We start from the raw sequence: 20,324 nt of genomic DNA, 5'->3' as shown, positions 1-20,324 counted from the left end.
CAAGCTAGCTCTTCAGGCTAAGTATCCCAGGACTGGTGCACAGGGGACCACACAGACCTCCAGAGACAGGGCACTGAGCTCACTGACAGCCTGTCCTCATTAGCTTCCAGCTGATGGAGATAATCCAGAACCCAGCGCTGCCTCCACACACAACCCTGATGGCCTGCTCTCTCCCCACACCCACCTCATGGTCACACCAAGGTCAACACCATAGCCAGTCTGTGTTGCTGCTGGAGTTCTAGGCCAGAGCAATATTGACTCAACTGGTTAAAAAATACCAAAATGGCTTTGATGAATTTAAGTTAAAGTCTTAAAGCCAGGAAGCAGCGATGACCAATAATAACTGTGGGGCTTACTATGAAGATTCATATCTTCTGAGTATAGGAGAACAAGTTTCCAGACAATATGGAGGACTGATATGCTTGTGAGGAAATACTATGTTTCTCAGACTACACTAAAATCAAGTTTTAAACATCGCCACCCTAAATCTTACCTTATTTGTAAAAACAAACTGAACAGGAATTTTCAGAACATCATTTATAATTTCCCCATCATCTGCAACATAATACACAATTATGCAGGCCTTGGGAGCCCAGGAAGCTTCTGGTGTTAAAAAGAAAGTTCTCGAATTTTGTTTGCCCACAGCCACCAGTTGTCCCTTTGACACTACCTAAAAAATAAAAAAGAAGAAGAGAGGCAATTATTTGCTAAATATTATCATATTTTAACTGAAGTTATGTTTATAATAATCTAAACATACATACAAATTTTTAAATTATCTTCACAACCTTTTTAAATGTGAAAATCTACGTGATCAGTTTGAGATGGGAGTTAAATTTCAACAGAAAATAGATGTTGTGACTGTGAAGACCAGCAATGAATCAATGAAGAATAAATGATAGCTGACAAAAAAAATATATGCATTAAAGAAGGAAAATGGTAACATTAAAATAAACATCAGATTGCAGTAACATTCATGTCATCTTTTACAAATGTTATCTTTAATTTTCAATTTTTTACATTTTTGATTTTCAACTGATACATAATATCTGCAAAGGTCTATGGAATACAATGCAACATTTCAATATATGTATACAATGCATACAATGTATAACGACTATCATACGTTGTGTTTATTAATTAATCAACTAAGGTAACTGATTTATCTAGCCCTTCATACAATGGTCATTTCTTTCTTAAGTGTCAACAGTAATTTTTATTATTATTGCCCTTTGTCAAGTTGAGTAAATTCTCACCAGTAAAACAACATTGAATATTTTTACCATAAAAGTGTGGATGTCAAAAACCTTTTCTGTATCTATTGAGACAAGTGGTTTTTTTTCATGTAATACATTCCATTAATATTTTTAAAGTGCTTTTTAAATTATGCCTGCTAATTATGTCTGTTTTTGTACCAAGGTTTGTGCACGTCAGTACGGGTGCCCAGAGAGGTCAGATGCCACACATCCCCTGGAGCTGAAGCTGTAGACAGTTGTGAGCCGCCCAACGTGTGTGCCCAGCATTGACCTCAGGTTTTTTGTAGGGCGGTTCATACTCCTAACCGCTGAACCATCTCTCCAGTCCAACACTGGATTAGGTATGTCAACTCAGTGTCATTTCTGAGACAGCACTCACGTTCACTGACCATCTCTTTGTGTTGAAAACTATTATTTAATGGAAAGGAATACAGAGCTCTAATGGGAAGGCTCGACTACCAAAACTACAAGGCCATGATGGCAAGTTTTATTTTCTTTCTTATATTTCACAATTTTCCACAATGGATTGATGTTGCCTATATACTAGAAATGTACATTTTATACTTGGTGCAAAATTTAGCTATCTACGTTAAATGAAAATGTACGTGTAGTTGAAGAAAGAAAAGTGATCATACAATAAGAAGAGCAAACTAATCTGTAACAGTTTTAGCACGTCTGGTGAGGACATGAGGCAACAGTGCTTGAGATGGTTGTGTTACAGCTCGTGTCTGTGAGAAATTACCAGCCTTCGGTGACACGGTGACTGAATGTGCTGGCAACACGAGCCTCAGAACCCCTGGCAGAAGGAAAGAACTGACTCTCAAAAGTTGTTTCTGACCTCCATATACATGCCATGACACACATGTGACAGCATGCATATATACACATGATAATAAATAAATAAAACTTTAAAATAAAGAAATTACCATATAGCTTAATCCTTTGAAAGGTTTGTTGCCACTAACCACCAATTCAAAAGGTGATCCCACCTAGAAAAGAAATACTAATTAATATGCACGCCCTAATTAAAAGGCTATCAAATCATGCTATGATTATCAAGTGAATCCTAAGCATTACCTTTACATGTTCATCTCTGGTTTTAAGCTGGATGTAGGTCCGGCTGGGAGAGGTGAACATGCCGCGAACCGCCATATTGCCTACACTACCAAGGAAAGAAGCCTGCAACAACAGAAACAAAACTCTAAGTGTTCAGCTGCAGTAACCTAAGAAAGAATGTGATCTGTTGAGTAAGTATGGAAATGAAATCACTTTCATTTTTGCTTTCAGGCAGAAATACCAGACATTAGTAGTCTAATTAAAGTCTAACACTTTTAATCCCAGCACTGCAGAGGAGGAGGCAGGTGAATCTCTGTGAGTTCGAGACCACCCTGGTCTACAGAGTGAGTTCCGGGACAGCCAAGGCTACACAGAGAAACCCTGTCTTGAAACCAAACAAAATAAAGAAAAAAGGGAAGGGAGGGGAGGAAGGGAGAGGAGGAAGGGAAGGGGAAAGGAAGGAAAAAAGAAAGGAAGGAAGAAAAAAAGGAGGAAGGGAGCAAGGGAGGAAAGTCTTTGCCCTCACAGCCCAGAAGAATTTTAGCCCTCAATGACTTCAGAAGCAAGGTCATCTTGTTAAGAAATGCAGGCAGAAGAGGGAATTAAACAGAAAATGGACCCCTTCCTTTCCACACAATGCTCAGGCAGAAGCAAGAAACATCACACCCTGCTTGACCCACCAAAACAAAAAGTCAAAAATCAGTCAGGTGTGGTGGGGCACACTCATGAGGGGAAGACAGGAGGACCACGGGTCGGAGGGCAATCCGGACTGCACAGTGAGCCCCTGGGCTGTATAGTAGGACCCTATCTCAATGAAGAACAGCAAAAGGGAAAGCTCTCCCAACAGGGCTGCTCCCTACGCAGTTAGGGCTCTGACTTGGGCAGTACTGATATCGGAAGAAAGATCACGAGAATTATGGGGCATTCCCAGACAAGCCACACTAGGAGAGAAAGCTCAGGAAAGGTGATTTCAAATAACTGGAAATCAGCCAAGATGAGGGTTTGGGGAGCTTCTCCATGGAATCTTCGCATTGCTATGTTTTTCCGTGGTCCTTAAAATGAAATTACAAAGAAAAATCTAAAGTAGATCTTAGCCATTGTGGTAAATGACATCTAACCCTTTCTCTGTCTAAAGCAGACATGTGTCCACTTCCTGCCCTCTGAACTCTGAGCAGCTGTCTCCCACAAGATGACAATGGCAATAACACCGCCGCTTGTGGCATGGGAAGACACGGTACCTTCAGCTGTAGCTCACTGGAGTTGTGCAGGATCAGGAATTCAATCTTACAGATTCCATCTTGGGGGATGGTATAATTTATGATGCTGATGTCAGCCGCTTCCTGCTCTCCACTGCTCCACCTTCCCCAGATGTTGGTATTTTCCCTCTGGGTCACTACTAGGACTAAAGGATCTCTTCTTTCTTCATGAGTTAGTTCATTGCCATCAGAGCGGCTGACCTTCACCTAATGGTTAAAACGAAATACTTTAAGACAGGCAACAGGGAAAGCAAGAGTTGAGCCTAGCTGAATGTAGTTTCCGTCTGTGCTGTTCCCCAATGCTAAACCCACAGTTATTGGAAGCACCCCAATCCATGTTTGGTAACCCTTCTCCAGAAAGCCTCTGACACCATGGTCACTGTCCCCTTACTCACATAGCTTCCTTCCCTTCCAAGACCCTTGCTTCATGTCTCTTTATGCTCTATTGTCATTGGCCTGGGAAGAGTGCAGATACTTGAAAAAGACACTTGTATCCTGCCCTTAGTTATCAGATAACGAAAATATGGAACATACGACGTTGGAATTTCCCCAGGACTCTCATGCTGGGAGACGAGAAAGGCCTGGATCAGCCAGAGGGGAAAACTTTCTCATAGAGTTCCAGTCTGTTAGATATCTTACAGGAGAGACAAGTTGGGCCATTGGTTGGTGGGAACGAGCCTTGCCATGCCTTGTGACTGCTTAGCTATGCCAGCTCTGGCCTCGACTCCAGCCTTGAGTCCATGACTCCAAAGATGGACTTGTAGGGATGAGGTCGCTGGGTCTCTTTGTACCTCGTCCCACTCTGACCTCAACGAATAAATCTCCTTTTGCTTTGTTCACCACTAATTTGTCTGCCTTAATTAGCTTCTCAAGGTCAACATGGCTTACTGGGTCCCTAACTATGACCCCAAGTCTGGTAACACTCTGAGTCCCCTTTGGCTCCTTGTTCTTTTCCTTTCTTCAAAATTTCCACCACTCAGCTGGCTTAGCTTCTTCATAGCTTAGTGATTAAACCCCAAATTCAAAATTCCCGTCCTCAGTCATACTCAGTCGCTCCATTGAGGAATTCTCTACCTGATACCCAGTCACTTCAGATTCAGTCCATTAACTAATCAAGACACCATCATACCTTTCCTGTTCTTACTACCTACGGCCATCCTAACAGACTGGCGATCTCAATGTGCCCACCTAGACCCCACCTCCCAAACTCAGTGAGTACCAAGTCCGGTATTTCTCTTCCCTCCCTCTCCACTCCCATAGCTACCACCACAGGGCTCATCCTAATCTCACTCACTCCTGGCTGCTGCGCTCTTTTCTCAGACCTCAAACAGCCCTCCACCAGCACTGCTTTCTCGGCATCTCTCCCTCCACCAACACTGCTTTCGCGGCATCTCTCCCTCCACCAGCACTGCTTTCGTGGCATCTCTCCCTCCACCAACCCCACACATGCTCTACTCCACCCCCACTCCCACCCCCACCCAACCTGTGATCACAGGCTCCAAGTCCTCTCACTGGCTAAAGCATAAAGTTCAACCCAATCATGAGGCCCTCCCAAGCTCAGGGTCTTCCCTTGGTTAGCGTTTCCTAACTAAGCTGTGCTTCCTGTTCAATCAAGCAAAGTCCTGAGCTGCGAGTGCCCAGGTCCAGTCACTTTTCTGATGGCACCCTGATTTTACCGACAGATCTTTTTGTCTTATGTCATCTTGCTCCCTGCCTCCCACGCCAACGCGCAAACATCTAAACCACTACTAATCTTGTCATCATTCAAAGTTTCCTCTTCCATAAAGCACCCCTTAAAAGTCTCCATCCACACCCCCAAAACAAATTTTCCCTCCCTGGGTCTCCCACAGCTTCATAAGCCTGTCCCAGCACCATGCCCAGCACATCGTCAAAGTTCAAGTTGGGGAATGGAGCATAAATATGAGCAATGAGCAAATGGCATACAAATGAAAATAGTAAAAATAAACACATCATTTTGCATGTTTTTTAAATTTATTTTTCTTAACTTATTCAAATACTAAGTATTAATTCAACATTTTTTCTGAAAAAAAGAACATCCTTAATAATAATTTTAATACTATATCTTTGATGAAATTAAAATCTAGTCCTTAACATCAAACTAAAAATTCTGACTGTCACTTCTTCATTAATAAAAGCTTCAATGTTGTAATCCATATTTTTTTAAAAAAACTGCTGGTTAAGTAAATTTTGGGGGAAAAATTGACTGTTCTGAGAAACCACTATAAAAAATATATAAGACAAAGGTCATTCGGGAGCAATTCTCCATGTTCGTATACCTAAAGAGGAAAGATAAGAAACCTCCTTTTGACTTAGTTTTAAAGACACTGAGCACATGATTCCCATGGTTTCATTTCACTGAGAATCATGCTTAGGTAATAAATACACCCACTTACAGAGGCTGTGAAGTTGAGAGATGGCTTCAGGACAGTCGCATAATCAAAAAACTCAATGATGTAATCATACTGCTTGAAAAACACATTGGTACTTGCGTTTCTTGAGATACCTGTATTGAGGATGGCACCATTTAGAATGTAAAAGCAGTATGTCACCAACGGCTTGTGTCTGCCTAAGCGTCTTACTGGAGGAGCTGAAGATACCAGGGCACATAAGCCTACTTCCGTGATTGAGTATGGTCCCAAGAGAAGCTCAGAATTCTAGCGGTTAGTCTCCCTCAGTAGTTTGTACACCAAATACAGACCAAATACATTTTGTTTGTTGGGTCAATCGAACAGTCTAGTAAACTAGTAATAACAGGTTCCAAACAATTAACTTTTATGTTCTTAAAATAACAAACTGTCTAGGAACAGGTGACATTTTGAAGTGGCGAAGGAGAAAAGAGAGAAGCCAGTCTGCTGAAAATGTAGGCCTCCTGTGTGTTTTTCTTATGAAACACCCTACAAGTTAAAGCTTTCAACACTAACCTCCCGAGAAGCGATGAGAGAGCTAGCACAGCGGACAGCTAACAGACAGCACAGGATTTTACCTCCGTCGTGGCCACAAACCTGTGAGCGACTCCGTCACAGTAGCTACAATCTCGATGGGCCCAGGGATGGCCAGGTCCATGTGCACAGAGTGCTCATCCAAGAAATCCAGGACCTCCTTCATCTCTTTATCATAGAAAGAGAAGTTGGCGGATCCATTTATCTGTTTTGTTTAAAAATTTCCATTTTACTTTTCGCTTTAGGAATTTAAACTCTAGAAATAAAACTCAAGCTGAGTCACATTTGATAGTTGCGCGCCACTTTGTCCGCTTGTACAGTGCTAGAAAGTTCCTGTCTTTTCTTAGGGTTTTATTTTGGTAATTCTGTACAAAACTTTATTTTTAGGAAGAAAAGTTAAATTTTCCATACTATGATCTGATTCATAATTCTTTATACCATCTATCATGCATTATGTTGAAAATGGGTGTAATCTTTCAATAAGGGCTACATTTTCCTGTGGTTCCTATAATGGATCTCTGTTGTTTGCTCATTTTTTTACTTGTGAGACAGCGTCTGACAGCTGGTCTGTTTTGCTAGATGGCAGAGGCTGGTCTAGAACTACTGCTTCCCCTTCCTCCACCTCAAGGGTGGAGATAACGGGGTGTGCCACCACAACCAGCTAAGTTCTATTTTTTTAATCAAGATTAAAATATCTCCATTGTAAAAGAGAAAAATATCTGTAAAAGTTACCTCAAAGGATTTCGTGATATTTTTCCTCTCTCTCCAAACAGATAAAGATAAAAACGTAAGTGTTACATGTCCCTTCACTGGCTTCCCATATGTATACCTGGAAAACAATTTTTTAAAAAAATGTTATATTATTACATTTTCAACTTGTTGGTGTCAGAGGAACACAGCAAAAATATCACTTTCAATAAGCAGACACTAGCAATTTAACAGAAAAGAATTAGATTAAGAACACACGTCTCCTACAATTTAAAAAAAAAGGCACAAGTCAGTCATATTGGCACTGTAATTCCGGCAGTCAGAAAGCCGAGACCGGACAAATTCAAGGCCGGGCTGGGCTACTTCTCAACCCTCCATCTCATGTAAACATAAAACAGCAAGGAAAACACTAAGAACGAGGAATGTTCTTGGCAAATGGTGGTTCTTCAGATTAGTTCTCCAAGTGGACCTCAGAACTAGAGCATTAAAATCAGTTCAAACGATGTCTGGCCATCGTCTTCGCCCACTTAGAGGACATGGAGGAAGCACCAGCGTTACAGAAGGCGTGGTGAGCTCCAAAGACTGAAAAATCTTACAGCACTGGGCTGGCCACCACCTGCATGTCTACAAACTTCACAGTCCGTAAAAATGTTTAAATGTTAGTTGAAGTTATAATCATTATAGCTGATTGTCACATGTCCCAGGATTCACCAGGAAGGGATTATCAGATCTTAGACTATAGAGTACCAAATGCACACATATATAGCTACCAAAATCATGACAATTTTTTTTGCAAGGAAACTTTAAATAATATTTTTAACCATCACTTCAAACTCATCTGGTGTCAAATTTCACTGCCTGCCACTTCACAGTCTTTACTTAATTCTCTTAATTATTCCCTCTCATTTATTGAAGAAAGGCAATCTTCAATAAATCACTTCACAGCCAAAAAATCTTTTTTAAATGTGTTTGCTGGGTTCCTCCAATCTCTATTTCAAACACTGGGCTTTTTGTTTTACATTTTACGAACTGTAATGGTAAATTCAGGTTTCCTGAATCTGTTAATTAGATATAGAAATAATCTTTCCTCTGAGCAAACTCCAAAGCAAATACAGAAGCTTCCAAATGATGAGGAAGGAAAAAAATCCACCTTCAAATATACATCCTTCCAAACAAAAGCAGCAATGTTAGTAGGGACCTGGTTGGGAACCACAGTGCCAAAATCCCTCATCCGAGGCCTCGGGCATCTGGTGTGCTCTGTGTCAGTACAGGTAGAACCAGAATGCCAGGATGTTGTACTTTAAAACAGTCATATCATATGATAGCTCGGAGTACTTTAAAATAATAATACACGCTTAAACACAATGTATTTTTTAATGTTGGTTAAATCTGAAGCTGGGACTACAGAAATGACTCTGTGGATAAGATTTTTTTTCCCATTCTAAGACATCTCCCCAGCCCCTAAATAAACAAGGTTTCAGAAACCTGACAATGCATGCTACAAGCCCCTTCGTCACTAGTCCATGGGAAACATTTTAAGAGTGGCAGCTGGAAGCAGAGTTATGGATGCAAAGACTTGGAGATGCCCTGGGCTAAAGAAAGCATTGCAGGCATTTGCTTACTGTGCATTAGGATCTCTCTAAAAAGCAAAACCTTGCACTAGCATTCTTAAGTAAGAACAAAGCTTTTGTTTATTTATTTATTTATTTTGGTTTTTTGAGACAGGGTTTCTCTGGGTAGCTTTGGAGTCCATCCTGGAACTAGCTCTGTAGACCAGGCTGGCCTTGAACTCATGGAGATCCGCCTGCCTCTGCCTCCTAAGTGCTGGGGTTAAAGGCGTGCACCACCACTGCCCAGCTTGTATACAGAGCTTTTTGTCTAAAAAAAAAAAAAAAAAACAAAAAAAAACAAAAAAAAAAAAAAAAACAGTTTAGAGCCATTCCAAAAGAAAGATGCAACTTACTTTGCTGTGACGGTCCCACTTAAATTCTTAGCGTTCAAAGAACAGTACAGCGGGGTCTGCAAGGTGACTTCGAACTTCGGTAACACTGGAAAAGAAGAGCAATCTTTTGAGGACTCTGTTTTACCAGCATCTTCAGTTCAACCATATAAAGAGTAGTTCTAACTAGTTGATAATTGGTATTTCTGGAACTTGGATTTATTCACACACACGTTAACTTAAATTTAAATGCCCTTTATGTAACTCAAAATTAGAAATACTTCCTAAGTCAACTTTATATAATAATGAAATGGCTTTTGCTTGGTTGCTTTACATTTATTTACTTATCTATTTTGCCTGTACGTGTGAGTGCCAGAGAGTATGCACGTGCACCACATGTGTGCAGGAGGAGTCTGTGGAGAGGAAGAGGACCCTGGCTCCCGGGGAACTGGAAGTGATTGTGAGCCATTGTGTGGGTGTCAGGAACCAAACCTGGTCCCTCTACAAGACAAGAAGCATTCCTAACCATTGAACCATCTCTCTGCCTGCCATAAAATGTTTTACAATTAATATTATTTTAAATAACTCTACTGTTGGCAGAGGCTGCTTGTTCATTTCCTTTGTCTAAAATCTTGTTTTATTATTTAGGCAAAACTTAAAATTTTTATTAATCAACTTTCTTTTTCTTTCATCAACTCTTAGAAATCTGATATGAATTTTACATATATAACACATCCCTATCGGGACCAGATACACGCCAGGACTATACACCTGTATATGGTAAGGACTTTGGGTGACACACAGTTCCAGATCAGGGGTCAGAACAGTATGGCTGGCATAAGCTAAGAGTAGCTTTTATTAATTTTACTAATTGGTTAGAAAAAAATCAAAAAATAAATATGTGGTGATGTATAAGTTTAATAAATGGCAGCAGCATTCACTTACATATTCTCTGTATCTGCTGCATTCTACAGAGGCAAAGATGAGCAATTATAACAATTACCCAAGGCCTACAGAGACCGAAATGCTACTTTTAGTTCCATTACAGGAAAATACTTTGCTGGTCCCTGTTCTAGGCCATGACATATGGGTGTGAAAATACCATGGGAAACATAGGATCTGGAGGCACAAAAATGTAACGACCTATGTTTCAGAATTCTTTTGCCTAAATTAAGAGTGATCATTAACTGTTATGTAACTAAAGTTAAAAGGTTCACCTACAAACTCAAAGCCACTATTTAATTTATCAGCTGTTAGGGAGGCCTTGGACTTTTTCTCATGTCTACCTCCTCTCTAGCCACTGAGTAAAACAGCTGGATCCACTACTTTGATCTGTGTGCTTATAATGCAATATGGAGCCTGCAAAAAGATGATCTTCCTGAGATAAAAGGCCTCTCTCCACCGTGTTGACCAAATCAAGATATAGAAAATGACCCATGTCAAACTGGTAATTATGGTTTTTGTGGTGCGAGGAACTGAACCCAAGCGTTGCCCATGTTCTCAACTGAACCATGTCCCCAACTCCAATGTCCAGTTTTCAAAGAATCAAAAAGTTTTACTATTTTATAAGTACAACAGGATGGGGGGAGTCAGGAACTTGGGAGATGAGATGATAACCACTAATTTGAAGCTAGTCTGATCTGTAAAGCAAGTTCCAAACAGTACTACAGAAAAAAATAAAAAATTTAAAAAGAAAGCAGTCTGGAGAGATGACTCAGCAGTTAAGAGCACTGATTACTCTTCCAGAGGACCCAGGTTTTATCTCAAGCATCCCTACTTGATGGCTAACAACCATCTGTAACTCCAGTTCCAAGGGGATCCAAGAACCTCTTCTGGCTTCCACAGGCTCTGCACGTATGTGGTGCACAGACATACATGAAGAAAAAAACATTTATACACATAAAATAAAAATCAATAAATCTCAAAAGACAAAAGAGAAAAAATAAAAAGATAACAACAGAGAAAGAAAAATTGTCATAAGAAAAATCTGACTTTGGAATGTTAGATACTTTGCCTACTTTTTTCTTTATAATGAAATTTCAGAACATTTACAAAGAAATGTATGTTTGATCCTACAAGGAATACTAAAGTTTTAACTTTATTGGAATTTTTATTTTAAGTAGCATGTCTCTTGAAAATTTCTCATCTCTATAGAAAGTAATAAATGGGTGTTTTCTTCCTTCAAAATACATTGAGGAACTCTTACCATATTCCGAGACCTCAAATGACTGGTAATACTGCTGATCCTATTGGGAAGACAAGACAAAAACCAAATGGGAGTTAGCTTATTTTGTCCTCTTATCTGTATAAAATATTTAGAAAATAATTTTTGAATTACATATAACAGTTTAAAGATCAAAACAATTCATCTTAATCTGTAGAAATTTATTTTTGGTCAACTTCAGTACCAAGCTTGTGAGACAGAGTTTTTTTCCCAATTTGTTCACATAAAAAGGTTACCTCCCTAATTATAAGTCATTTAAACAAATTGTTTAATCTGACTTACAGCATTTACAAAACAAAAATTAGGTTAAAGAGTTCATAAATTTATGAAGTCATGATAATACATATCAAACTAACGAAAAATGACTAAAAGTTTGTTTTGGATATGACTTTTTAAAAAAACATGAGGAAAATGAAATTACTCAAAATTTAAATACTTACAAATAATCAAGAAGACAAAGTTATCACGAACCAACATATTCTACCTTCTAACTCCTTGAATTATTTTCTGTATAACATTTAAATCAATATGTCCTATCCTACTTTAACAGATATTATTAATTAATCTCTTTTCCAAGATTCACAAGAAAACAGATCTCCTATTATATCATTGTCTAATGCCACGGTCGGAGAGCCACGTGATTTAACTGGGAACCCGCACTCTAAAGCTGATCTGTGCTTATCACAGCAAACAGAGCAGCGATGATAAAAGAGCAGCTTCCCTAGAAATCACAACTAATCCAAAGCATCTATGTTAAGAATATTTTGAGGCATGGTCTTTCTCCTCTCTCTCTCTCTCTCTCTCTCTCTCTCTCTCTCTCTCTCTCTCTCTCTCTCTCTCTCTCTCTCTCTCTCTCTCTCTCTCTCTCCCAGGTGAGAACAGGATATGTAGTCTAGGTTAAGCTACATAATTAATGATAATCCTCCTGCCTCAGCCTCCCATAGGCACCACACCTAGTTCATATTACTTAACCTTCAAGAGAAGATATAGTTCACTTCAAAATATAAAACAAATCTTCGCGTGCTGACAAAATACCTGTCTAGGTCTGGAATGTAAATCAGTGGCAGAGTACACGAAAAGCACTGATCAATCTCTGGGGCTTAACTACCAATGCTGAAAGGAATAGAGCTGCTTAAAGTTTATCATCATTTAAAGGTTATACTAAATAGGGGGTGGAGGGATGGCTCAGTGTTTAAGAGCATTTACTGCTCTTCCAAAGGACTTGTTTGTTTTCTGGTATCTATAATCAGGTGACTTACAATCTCCTGTAATTCTAGTGTCACTTCTGATGCCCTCTTCTGGCCTCTGTGGGCAACTGCACACTCACATATACATACCTCCCTCTACATGTACATATGTGTGCACACATACACACATGCATAGTGACATAATTTGAAATATATCCATCCTAAATAAATGTGTTATTTGGATCAGCCTTAAGAATCTCCATCTTGATGATCCTTACTTCAATTGTTGGCATGTCATATATAGAAATATTATAAGTTGCATGATTCTGATTCACTATACTTTGTTATCTTCAAAAACAAAAACAAGAAGGTATTTGTTGCCTGACTTATTCAGGAAGATATAAAATTAACATCTATCACCAAACTGATATGGCAACAAGAGGCCACAAACTGCCCCAAACAAGGTCATGATGAGTAAAATGAGTTTATCGTTTTAAAGATTTATTTAATAAATAATTTATTTAATAATTTATTTGTTATGTTTTATTAATGTTGCCTGCATATATGTCTGCGTAAAGGTGTCAGATCTTTGAGTCACAGACAGTTGTGAATTGAACCCTGTCAAGTGCTCTTAACCGCTGAGCCATCTCTCCAGCCTTCATAAAATGAGTTTATTAGAGCTTACTTGACGGACAACTAGAGAGAAGAGCATTTTTCAGAAATTGCCTCCACTACCACCACTACAGGACTCTAAGATCACAGTAGAATTGATACAAATCTGCACACAGAGCCCTACCTAGTGTTAAAAACAAATTGCAAGCTCAGACAACAGAGATACCCAATTTTAAAAAGTAGAAATGACAGCCAGGCGGTGGTGGCGCACGCCTTTAATCCCAGCACTCAGGAGGCAGAGGCAGGCAGATCTCTGTGAGTTCGAGGCCAGCCTGGTCTACAACAGCTAGTTCCAGGACAGGCTCCAAAGCTACAGAGAAACCCTGTCTCGAAAAACCAAAAGAAAAAAAAAGTAGACATGAACCAGACAAAGTGGTGCACATTTTAGTCCCAGTGTTCGGGAGAAAGAAGCAGGAAGATCTCTGAGTTAGAGACCAGCCTGACCTACAGAGAGGACTACACAGAGAAGCCCTTCCCCAAAACAACGACGACCAAGAAGTAGTAAAATGAGTACAAGCTCAAACACTGTAAGGTGCAGACAAAGCCTGACTCTATTTACAGCCTGTCTAATCAAGGATTCTGATGGTCTCAGCAAACATGTCCAACCATGGGGAAAGCCACTTGTTTTGTTGCAGTCTGGCACACAGAAGAGCTGACTGGTGGCTTGCTGCAAGGGGGAGTCACTGAATAGAGAACTAGTCTCTTTTCAGTATTTCAGCTAGTTGCCCCATTTGCTGATGAACAATTCTAGTCTTTGGAATAGTTTCTTTACTACTGAGGCCAAGACAAATAAGCCTGGGGAGGTGGAGGTCTCAGCGTTTGGAGCATTTGTTCTTCCAGAGGACCTGGATTCAATTCCCAGCACCCACATGGAGGTTCACAACCACCTATAACTCTGGTTCCACAAGTTCCAATGTCCTCTACTGACTTCCAAGGGCACCAGACATGTACGTGGTACACATGCCTATATACTGGCAGGACATTTTATACATCAAATAAATAAATCTTTAAAGGTTTAAATTTAAAAGTTAGTTAGCATGGGGATTAACTCTGTTGAGTTAATCATATACAGCAAACATTAACTAATACATGAAAACAACACGTGAGTTCTGTAGTTTTTGTTTTCCTTTTTTTTTTACTGTTGTCTCTATAGTAATGACTCCTAAATCATTATCTCTAGCCCCAGTCTCAGCTGAGAGATTCAGGTTCAAATCCCCTTGCTGTCACGTCCTCCCAAATGTCCTAGGTTTGTTTTCTCCGGATGGAGCTTCTTCCCTGCAACCCCCCACACACCACCCCCAGTCATTCAGGCCCTTCTATCCCACAGCATCCTGTGCCCCGTTTAACATACTATGCATAGTCATTTGCTGTGCTCCACCCTCTTTAAGAAACTGAAATCCTTGGGGCACAGCAGCCAGTTTAGCATGCTGTTGATGTCTGTTGAATGAATACATGTATAAACATGGCCTACTTGACTCTTGTCCCCAGGCCAATTGCCACAGCTCTTGAGGAGCCTCAGTTATCAGACAGCATCTCCTCTGAGATCTTAAAATAACTTTCTCCTGTAAAGAGTCAGGCTGTCTTGAGGAGGCAAGCCACAGAAAAAGAACCACGACTGTGTTCTCAGTTTCCAGGGAACCAATGCCACAGAGAGGAAGAAGCCATGCCAACGGAACTGAAGAAAAAGAAGCCAAGTCCTTCCTTCCCTTAACCCTTTAATCATGATAGTAAACTAAGAAATCATGTCATAACTGCACGCTTTATGTCACACACTTTCCCATGGTGTTTACAAGGGGCAAAATAAATTATTGTACTGACCAAAGGATCTGGGAAACAAAAATAAATTTTGCAACATATTGTCTGTTGGATAGTCAAGAAGCTAGATCAATTTTTTCAATGAGTTTAGTTATTTTCGTAAAACTCTTTTACAAAATAGATATTCAAAAATGGTGGAAGGAGCAAAGCACAGTGACACACAACTGAGACCTCACCACTGCAGGGCTGAGATGGGGGAATCCACAAGTTTGAAGTAGACCAGCCTAGGCGAGAAAGAATTCCAGGCCAGTCTGGTTGCACAGGAAGGCCTTGTAACAAAAGGGGAATGGTAGAAAAGACTGAAACAACTCAAGTTAATAACAACTTTGACAAAGCAGCAGCCATTTGTACCATATACAATCACAAAAAACAAAGTCTGCGACTAAGTACTTCTGATGGTCTACACAGGGATCCACATATTTTTTTTTCCGGTAAAGAGCCAGGCCAGCCAGACACTAACACTTTAAACCATGGAGGCCAGATGATCCCTATGCCCAGCGATACGACAGTGCACTTACTGAAAAAGCAACTGATATATCCTGAGTCTGGATGGTAATCCTCCAGCATTGTTCTTTTTGCTCAGAATCGCTTTGACTATCTGGGGTCTTTCGTAGTTCTGTGAATTTAGGATGTTTTTTGTGTTCTCTTTGCTGGAAGAATGTTATGGAGACTTAGGGGATTGCATTGAATCTTTAAGTCGTGGGAAACAGGAAGCCCTCATTTGCTATTAGTGGAATTGCAAAACTGGTGCAGACTCTCTGGGAATCAGTGTGGAGAAGTCTCAAAACTCTAAAGAGAAATTACTACCCTAAGAGCCAGCTGTTCATCACTTCTTGTGATGCCTCAAAGGACTTGACATCCTACTGCTCAGCCTTAGCTAGAAAGTGGCAACAACTGAAACGTCCTTCAGCTGATAAATGGAGAATGAAATATTATATACACTGTGGAATGCTATTCAGCTTCAAGAAAATGAAATTTGTAGGTAAATAATGAATCTAGAAAAGATGATTATTAGACAGATGTTGTAGTTCATGACTTTAATTCCAGCACTTGGGAAGCAGAGGCAGACAGATCTCTTAGTTGAAGGCCAACCTGATCTACAAATTCAGTTCCAGGGCAGTTCAGGTTACACAAAAAAACCCTGTCTTGAAAAACACAAACAAAAAGAAGAAAGAGAGAGAGAAGATGATACTGAGTGGGGTAACCCAGACCTAGCAAGATAAATGCTGTGTGTGTGTGTGTGTGTGTGTGTGTGTGTGTGGTGTGTGTGTGTGTTAAATGAGCTTAAGACACTTGAGTTGACAATGCTCCACCTGAGAGCCGCAGACCTCCTAACAAGAGCCCTGCACTAGGCGTGAGAAATCTTTTTGAGTTCTTGGTCAGGAAAGTGCAAGAGTCCCAAGATAACACAGGCTACGGCTATTGCCCTGGGCTGTCTCCCTATTAGGTAAATCCCTATTGTTGAAGATACCATGTACTTCAGACCAGGACTCAAAAAAAAAAAAAAATCAAGCTGGATCTGACCAGAAAACCTCCTCCTCCCCAAGTTAGTTTTGGTAGCACCAAATGGTGCTATGCAATTGCCAAAGCAGGAAAATCCATAGTCCTACCCAACTGTGGAATCACATGCCTATGAACCACAACAGTGATCGGATAACAAGATACACCTAAAGTGTAATCATGCCTCTTAGGCCGTTGGCAGGAACCACAGCTGTCTAATTGGCTCAAGGCCCACTTCGCAAGAGGGAAATCCTAGAAGGCTAGGAAGGTACATAGATCTCCCCAGAGGAGAATCTATTCTGCCACTTTCCTAGACCAGCATGGACACCCAATGGCATCCTAAATAGTCGTCCTTGTGCTGGCTAGAGGTAGAGGCAAGCTACCCAAGAAAACTCTGTCACAAGGAAGAAAGAAAGAGAGGGGGGGAGGGAGAGAGAGAAAAAACTTTATTATAAATAGATTTTAGGATGGATTTGCTCTTCAGGCATGCTGACTTACACTCTTAGAAAGGAATTAATTAAATTAATTTCCAAATTAGTTCTGTATTAGTTTCTAGCAACTAAACTAAGCTTGACTAAACAAAAAAAAAAAAACGCAAAACACAAGTAATTGATAACCTCATCTTTATGGGACATACAAATTTCTTTTAATAAGTTTCATAAAATTGAGAGAAGAATTTAATATACTTCAAAACGAGTTTTTAAGCTAAGTATAACTGACAAATGAATTCACATTCACTCTGTCAGATACTGAGAGAAGGGCTGACCTGGACACTTGAGTATTCCAAGCAGACACTTCCAGTCAAGAGAACACTTAGCTCATCGGTTTCCTCTGAGCTCCTCTTTCCTCCCAGATGGACGCTGACTCACAGCAAAGTGTTCCCATGGAAGAAAGCACATACATTCACTCACAGTATATGGATTAGATCTTCTAAATGTCTAAGTCAAAAAAAAAAAGGGAGGAAAAAAAAAGATCCAGGAGATATTCTCAGGCAATTTCTATAGTCTATCTAGACTCCTGTCCCAGAATAAATAGCACATGGTAGGAGTGTATATTGTGGGAATAAATGCACATGGTAGGAGGTATATTGTGGTGGTAATGAGACAACTGAAGGAGACAAAGACTTTAGTTCACTATCCCTTCTTCAAACCAGAAAAACAGATGCCAGACTAGACTACAGACCGGAAGCACAGAAAATGTTGAAAACCATCTCAGGCTACTGAAAAGTCTCTCTAATAATGAGACTCTCCCCCTTCTTCCTCTGTCTCCCCTCTCTCTCTCTCTCTCCCCCTCTCTCTCCCTGTATGAAAGTCAAAAGGAACAACTTGTAAAAGTTGGTTTCCAGACACTATCAGGAGTATTCGAGTGTGAGGGCCATAGGCAAGGACTTGGTTCCCTCCTCTACTGTGTGGGTTCATGAATCAAAGCCAAGCAGCTATGCTGGCAACAAGCATCTTTACCACTGAGCCATCTAGTCAACCCTGCAACTACTCTCCATCTAAAGATTAAAGACAAACTGAATTTCTCACATGATTGTACATAAAGGGGTAATTAAAATGGAACTATTTCAGATAGGTTTCGGTCTCCTGCCCCAAGACAATGGAGACAACTACATCCACATTGGAAAACAAAGTGCAAGGCTCTCCGTGGGACTTGTAAGTGTCCATAACCTGACCTTACAATTCGTCTGTGTAAAGGACATGAAAGAGTCAAGAGGAAGATAAACTATGGAGAAGTTTATGGAGAATGGTCCCAGGGAAGCAGTACCGCATACAGTCCCTCCCCGACTCAGCAGGGAGTCGCTCCACCCCTACTTCAAACCTAGAGAAAGGTTCTTCATCAAAACAATCCAGCAAGTTGGATGTGTCCTAGGAGCCTCTTCAAACTACCACTCCATATGCTCTTGGAGCACTTGAAAAAACTAAAGAGAATTTACTCACTGGCCCCTACAAGGAACAGCAGGGGCAAGAGTATGTTGTGTCTGGCAGTGGTGGTACATGCCTGTAATTCCAGCACATGAGAGGCAGAGGTTGGTACATCTCTCAGTTTGGTCTACAGAGAAAATTCCAGGACAGCCATGGCTACCCAGAAAAACCCTATCTCAAAAAAAAAAAAAAAATAAAGAAAAAGAAAACAGAAAGAGTATATGCTGTGTTGGGGGTGGTCTGTATCACCCGAAAGCTGAAAATCAAAGAAGGCATTAAAAATTTCCCTCAACTGCATTTCCAGAACATGTAAATCATCACAGGTGTGCTCTACACAGATCAAAACAACTTCAGGCCTAGGTGAGACCATGTCAAGAGAAAAGAAGGAGGTGTGCACTCTGTATGCATGAGAGCTGAAGGAGAGGTTGTGAGCTGCCAATCAATGGAGACTGACAAAATATCTCCCGGCAATAACAAGAGTGTCAAGAACTCCACAAACTAGTTCAAAGGAGGAAAGGTCCTGCTAGTGGTGGCTCAGGCCTCCAATATCAGCTACTCAAGAGGCTGAGGCAGGAGGCTCCTGAGTTAAGTTAAGGACAGTTTGAGTAACTTAATAAGACCCTACCTCAAAAGCAAAAAGTAAAAATAAATGGGGGGAGAAAACAAATCACAACTAGCCTAGCCCAGATGCAGAGGAAGCAAGATAAGAAGACAAGAATGCCTCACTGATGAAAGGTACCAAGCCACATGGCTAACACAGACAAGAGTTATGGGTTAATTTAAGATGCAAGAGTTAGTTAATAAGTTATTAAGAAGCCTGAGCTAATAGGCCAAGCTTTTTATAATTAATGTAGGCCTCTGTGTGTTTCTTTGTGACTGAACAGCTACAGGACCAGATGGGACAGAAACCTCTGACCAAAGAAAGAGGAAGAAGGAAGGAAGAAGGAGAAAGAAAAAGGAGGAGGGGAGAGCATAAAGAAAGCAGAGGGAGGCGAAGCTGATAAGAATGAGAATTGCCAGTGAAGTGCTGAGGCAGGAGTCGTCTTCTCCTACCTGCATTCGTCTCTTATTCTCCTGCTCTTGCTCCTCTTCTCTCTTCTTCATACTCTCTCCTTCTCTCGCTGCCTCATGCCTCCTACTCCTCCGCCTCCTATCCGCCTCGCTCCTCCCTCTCCTCAGAGAGAAGAGAGAAGAAGACGAATAAGAAGAAGCAGAAAGAAGAAGGCAAAGAAGCAGCAGCTTTGTTTAATGTCTTAATAAGCAAGCTCATTGGGGTGATTCCAATGTCAGAAAGACCATAGTAAGCACAATGAACACAGTCAACTATATTTTAGCTTATTCTATGTGTCATCTTGATACATCAAGTAGGAATTTTTTAATCCTTCCCCTTATCTTCCCTTCATCCAATTCCAAAATTCACCTGGTGGATATCCAATGTCCTTCCACAGCTCCGCAGCAGAGACTTGAATCTTCTTTTCAACTACTAGCTGCTGCCCAAGCCTTTGAACTCCAGCACATCGCTGCTTCTGTTGTGTCTACAGCTGCGGGCCGGAGCTCAGAGCCTCGCGCTGCACCTCCTCCTGCTTTGCTGCTCTCCAAGTCCTGAGGTCCCTCTGGTCCATCTGCTTGCCACATACGCTTACAGAGCTGTGAAGAGTTTAAACATTCTCTAATAAAAGCCCTCTAGGTTTCAGCAGGGAAGCCTGAAATCCAGCATTGAAATGACTTGCCCATAGTCCCTCAGCTGAATCCCTAGGGCCCATCTCTGCAGCTCCCAGTCGAGAGCTCTCTGAATTTGTTGCATGAGGCCTGGGGACTTAGAGCAT

General features: G+C 40.7%; 1 protein-coding gene across 2 annotated transcripts in view; it reads right to left on the bottom strand.

Annotated features, from left to right (window-relative positions):
• Cd109 (CD109 molecule) overlaps positions 1-20,324 on the bottom strand; it is a 101,633-nt gene that overhangs the window by 46,273 nt on the left and 35,036 nt on the right. For both annotated transcript variants that reach the window (XM_038322836.1, XM_038322837.1), the window contains 9 exons: positions 11,382-11,421; positions 9,200-9,284; positions 7,261-7,357; positions 6,592-6,733; positions 5,983-6,092; positions 3,551-3,775; positions 2,334-2,435; positions 2,183-2,245; positions 494-670 (listed from right to left, as the gene is read on the bottom strand). In XM_038322836.1, the coding sequence (XP_038178764.1) occupies positions 494-670; positions 2,183-2,245; positions 2,334-2,435; positions 3,551-3,775; positions 5,983-6,092; positions 6,592-6,733; positions 7,261-7,357; positions 9,200-9,284; positions 11,382-11,421 (1,041 nt within the window). The remainder of the gene's footprint in view (positions 1-493; positions 671-2,182; positions 2,246-2,333; positions 2,436-3,550; positions 3,776-5,982; positions 6,093-6,591; positions 6,734-7,260; positions 7,358-9,199; positions 9,285-11,381; positions 11,422-20,324) is intronic.

Source organism: Arvicola amphibius, chromosome 3 (genome assembly GCF_903992535.2).
Source record: "Arvicola amphibius chromosome 3, mArvAmp1.2, whole genome shotgun sequence".
Taxonomy (NCBI): domain Eukaryota; kingdom Metazoa; phylum Chordata; class Mammalia; order Rodentia; family Cricetidae; genus Arvicola; species Arvicola amphibius.
This window is presented reverse-complemented; position numbering and strand designations above follow the sequence as displayed.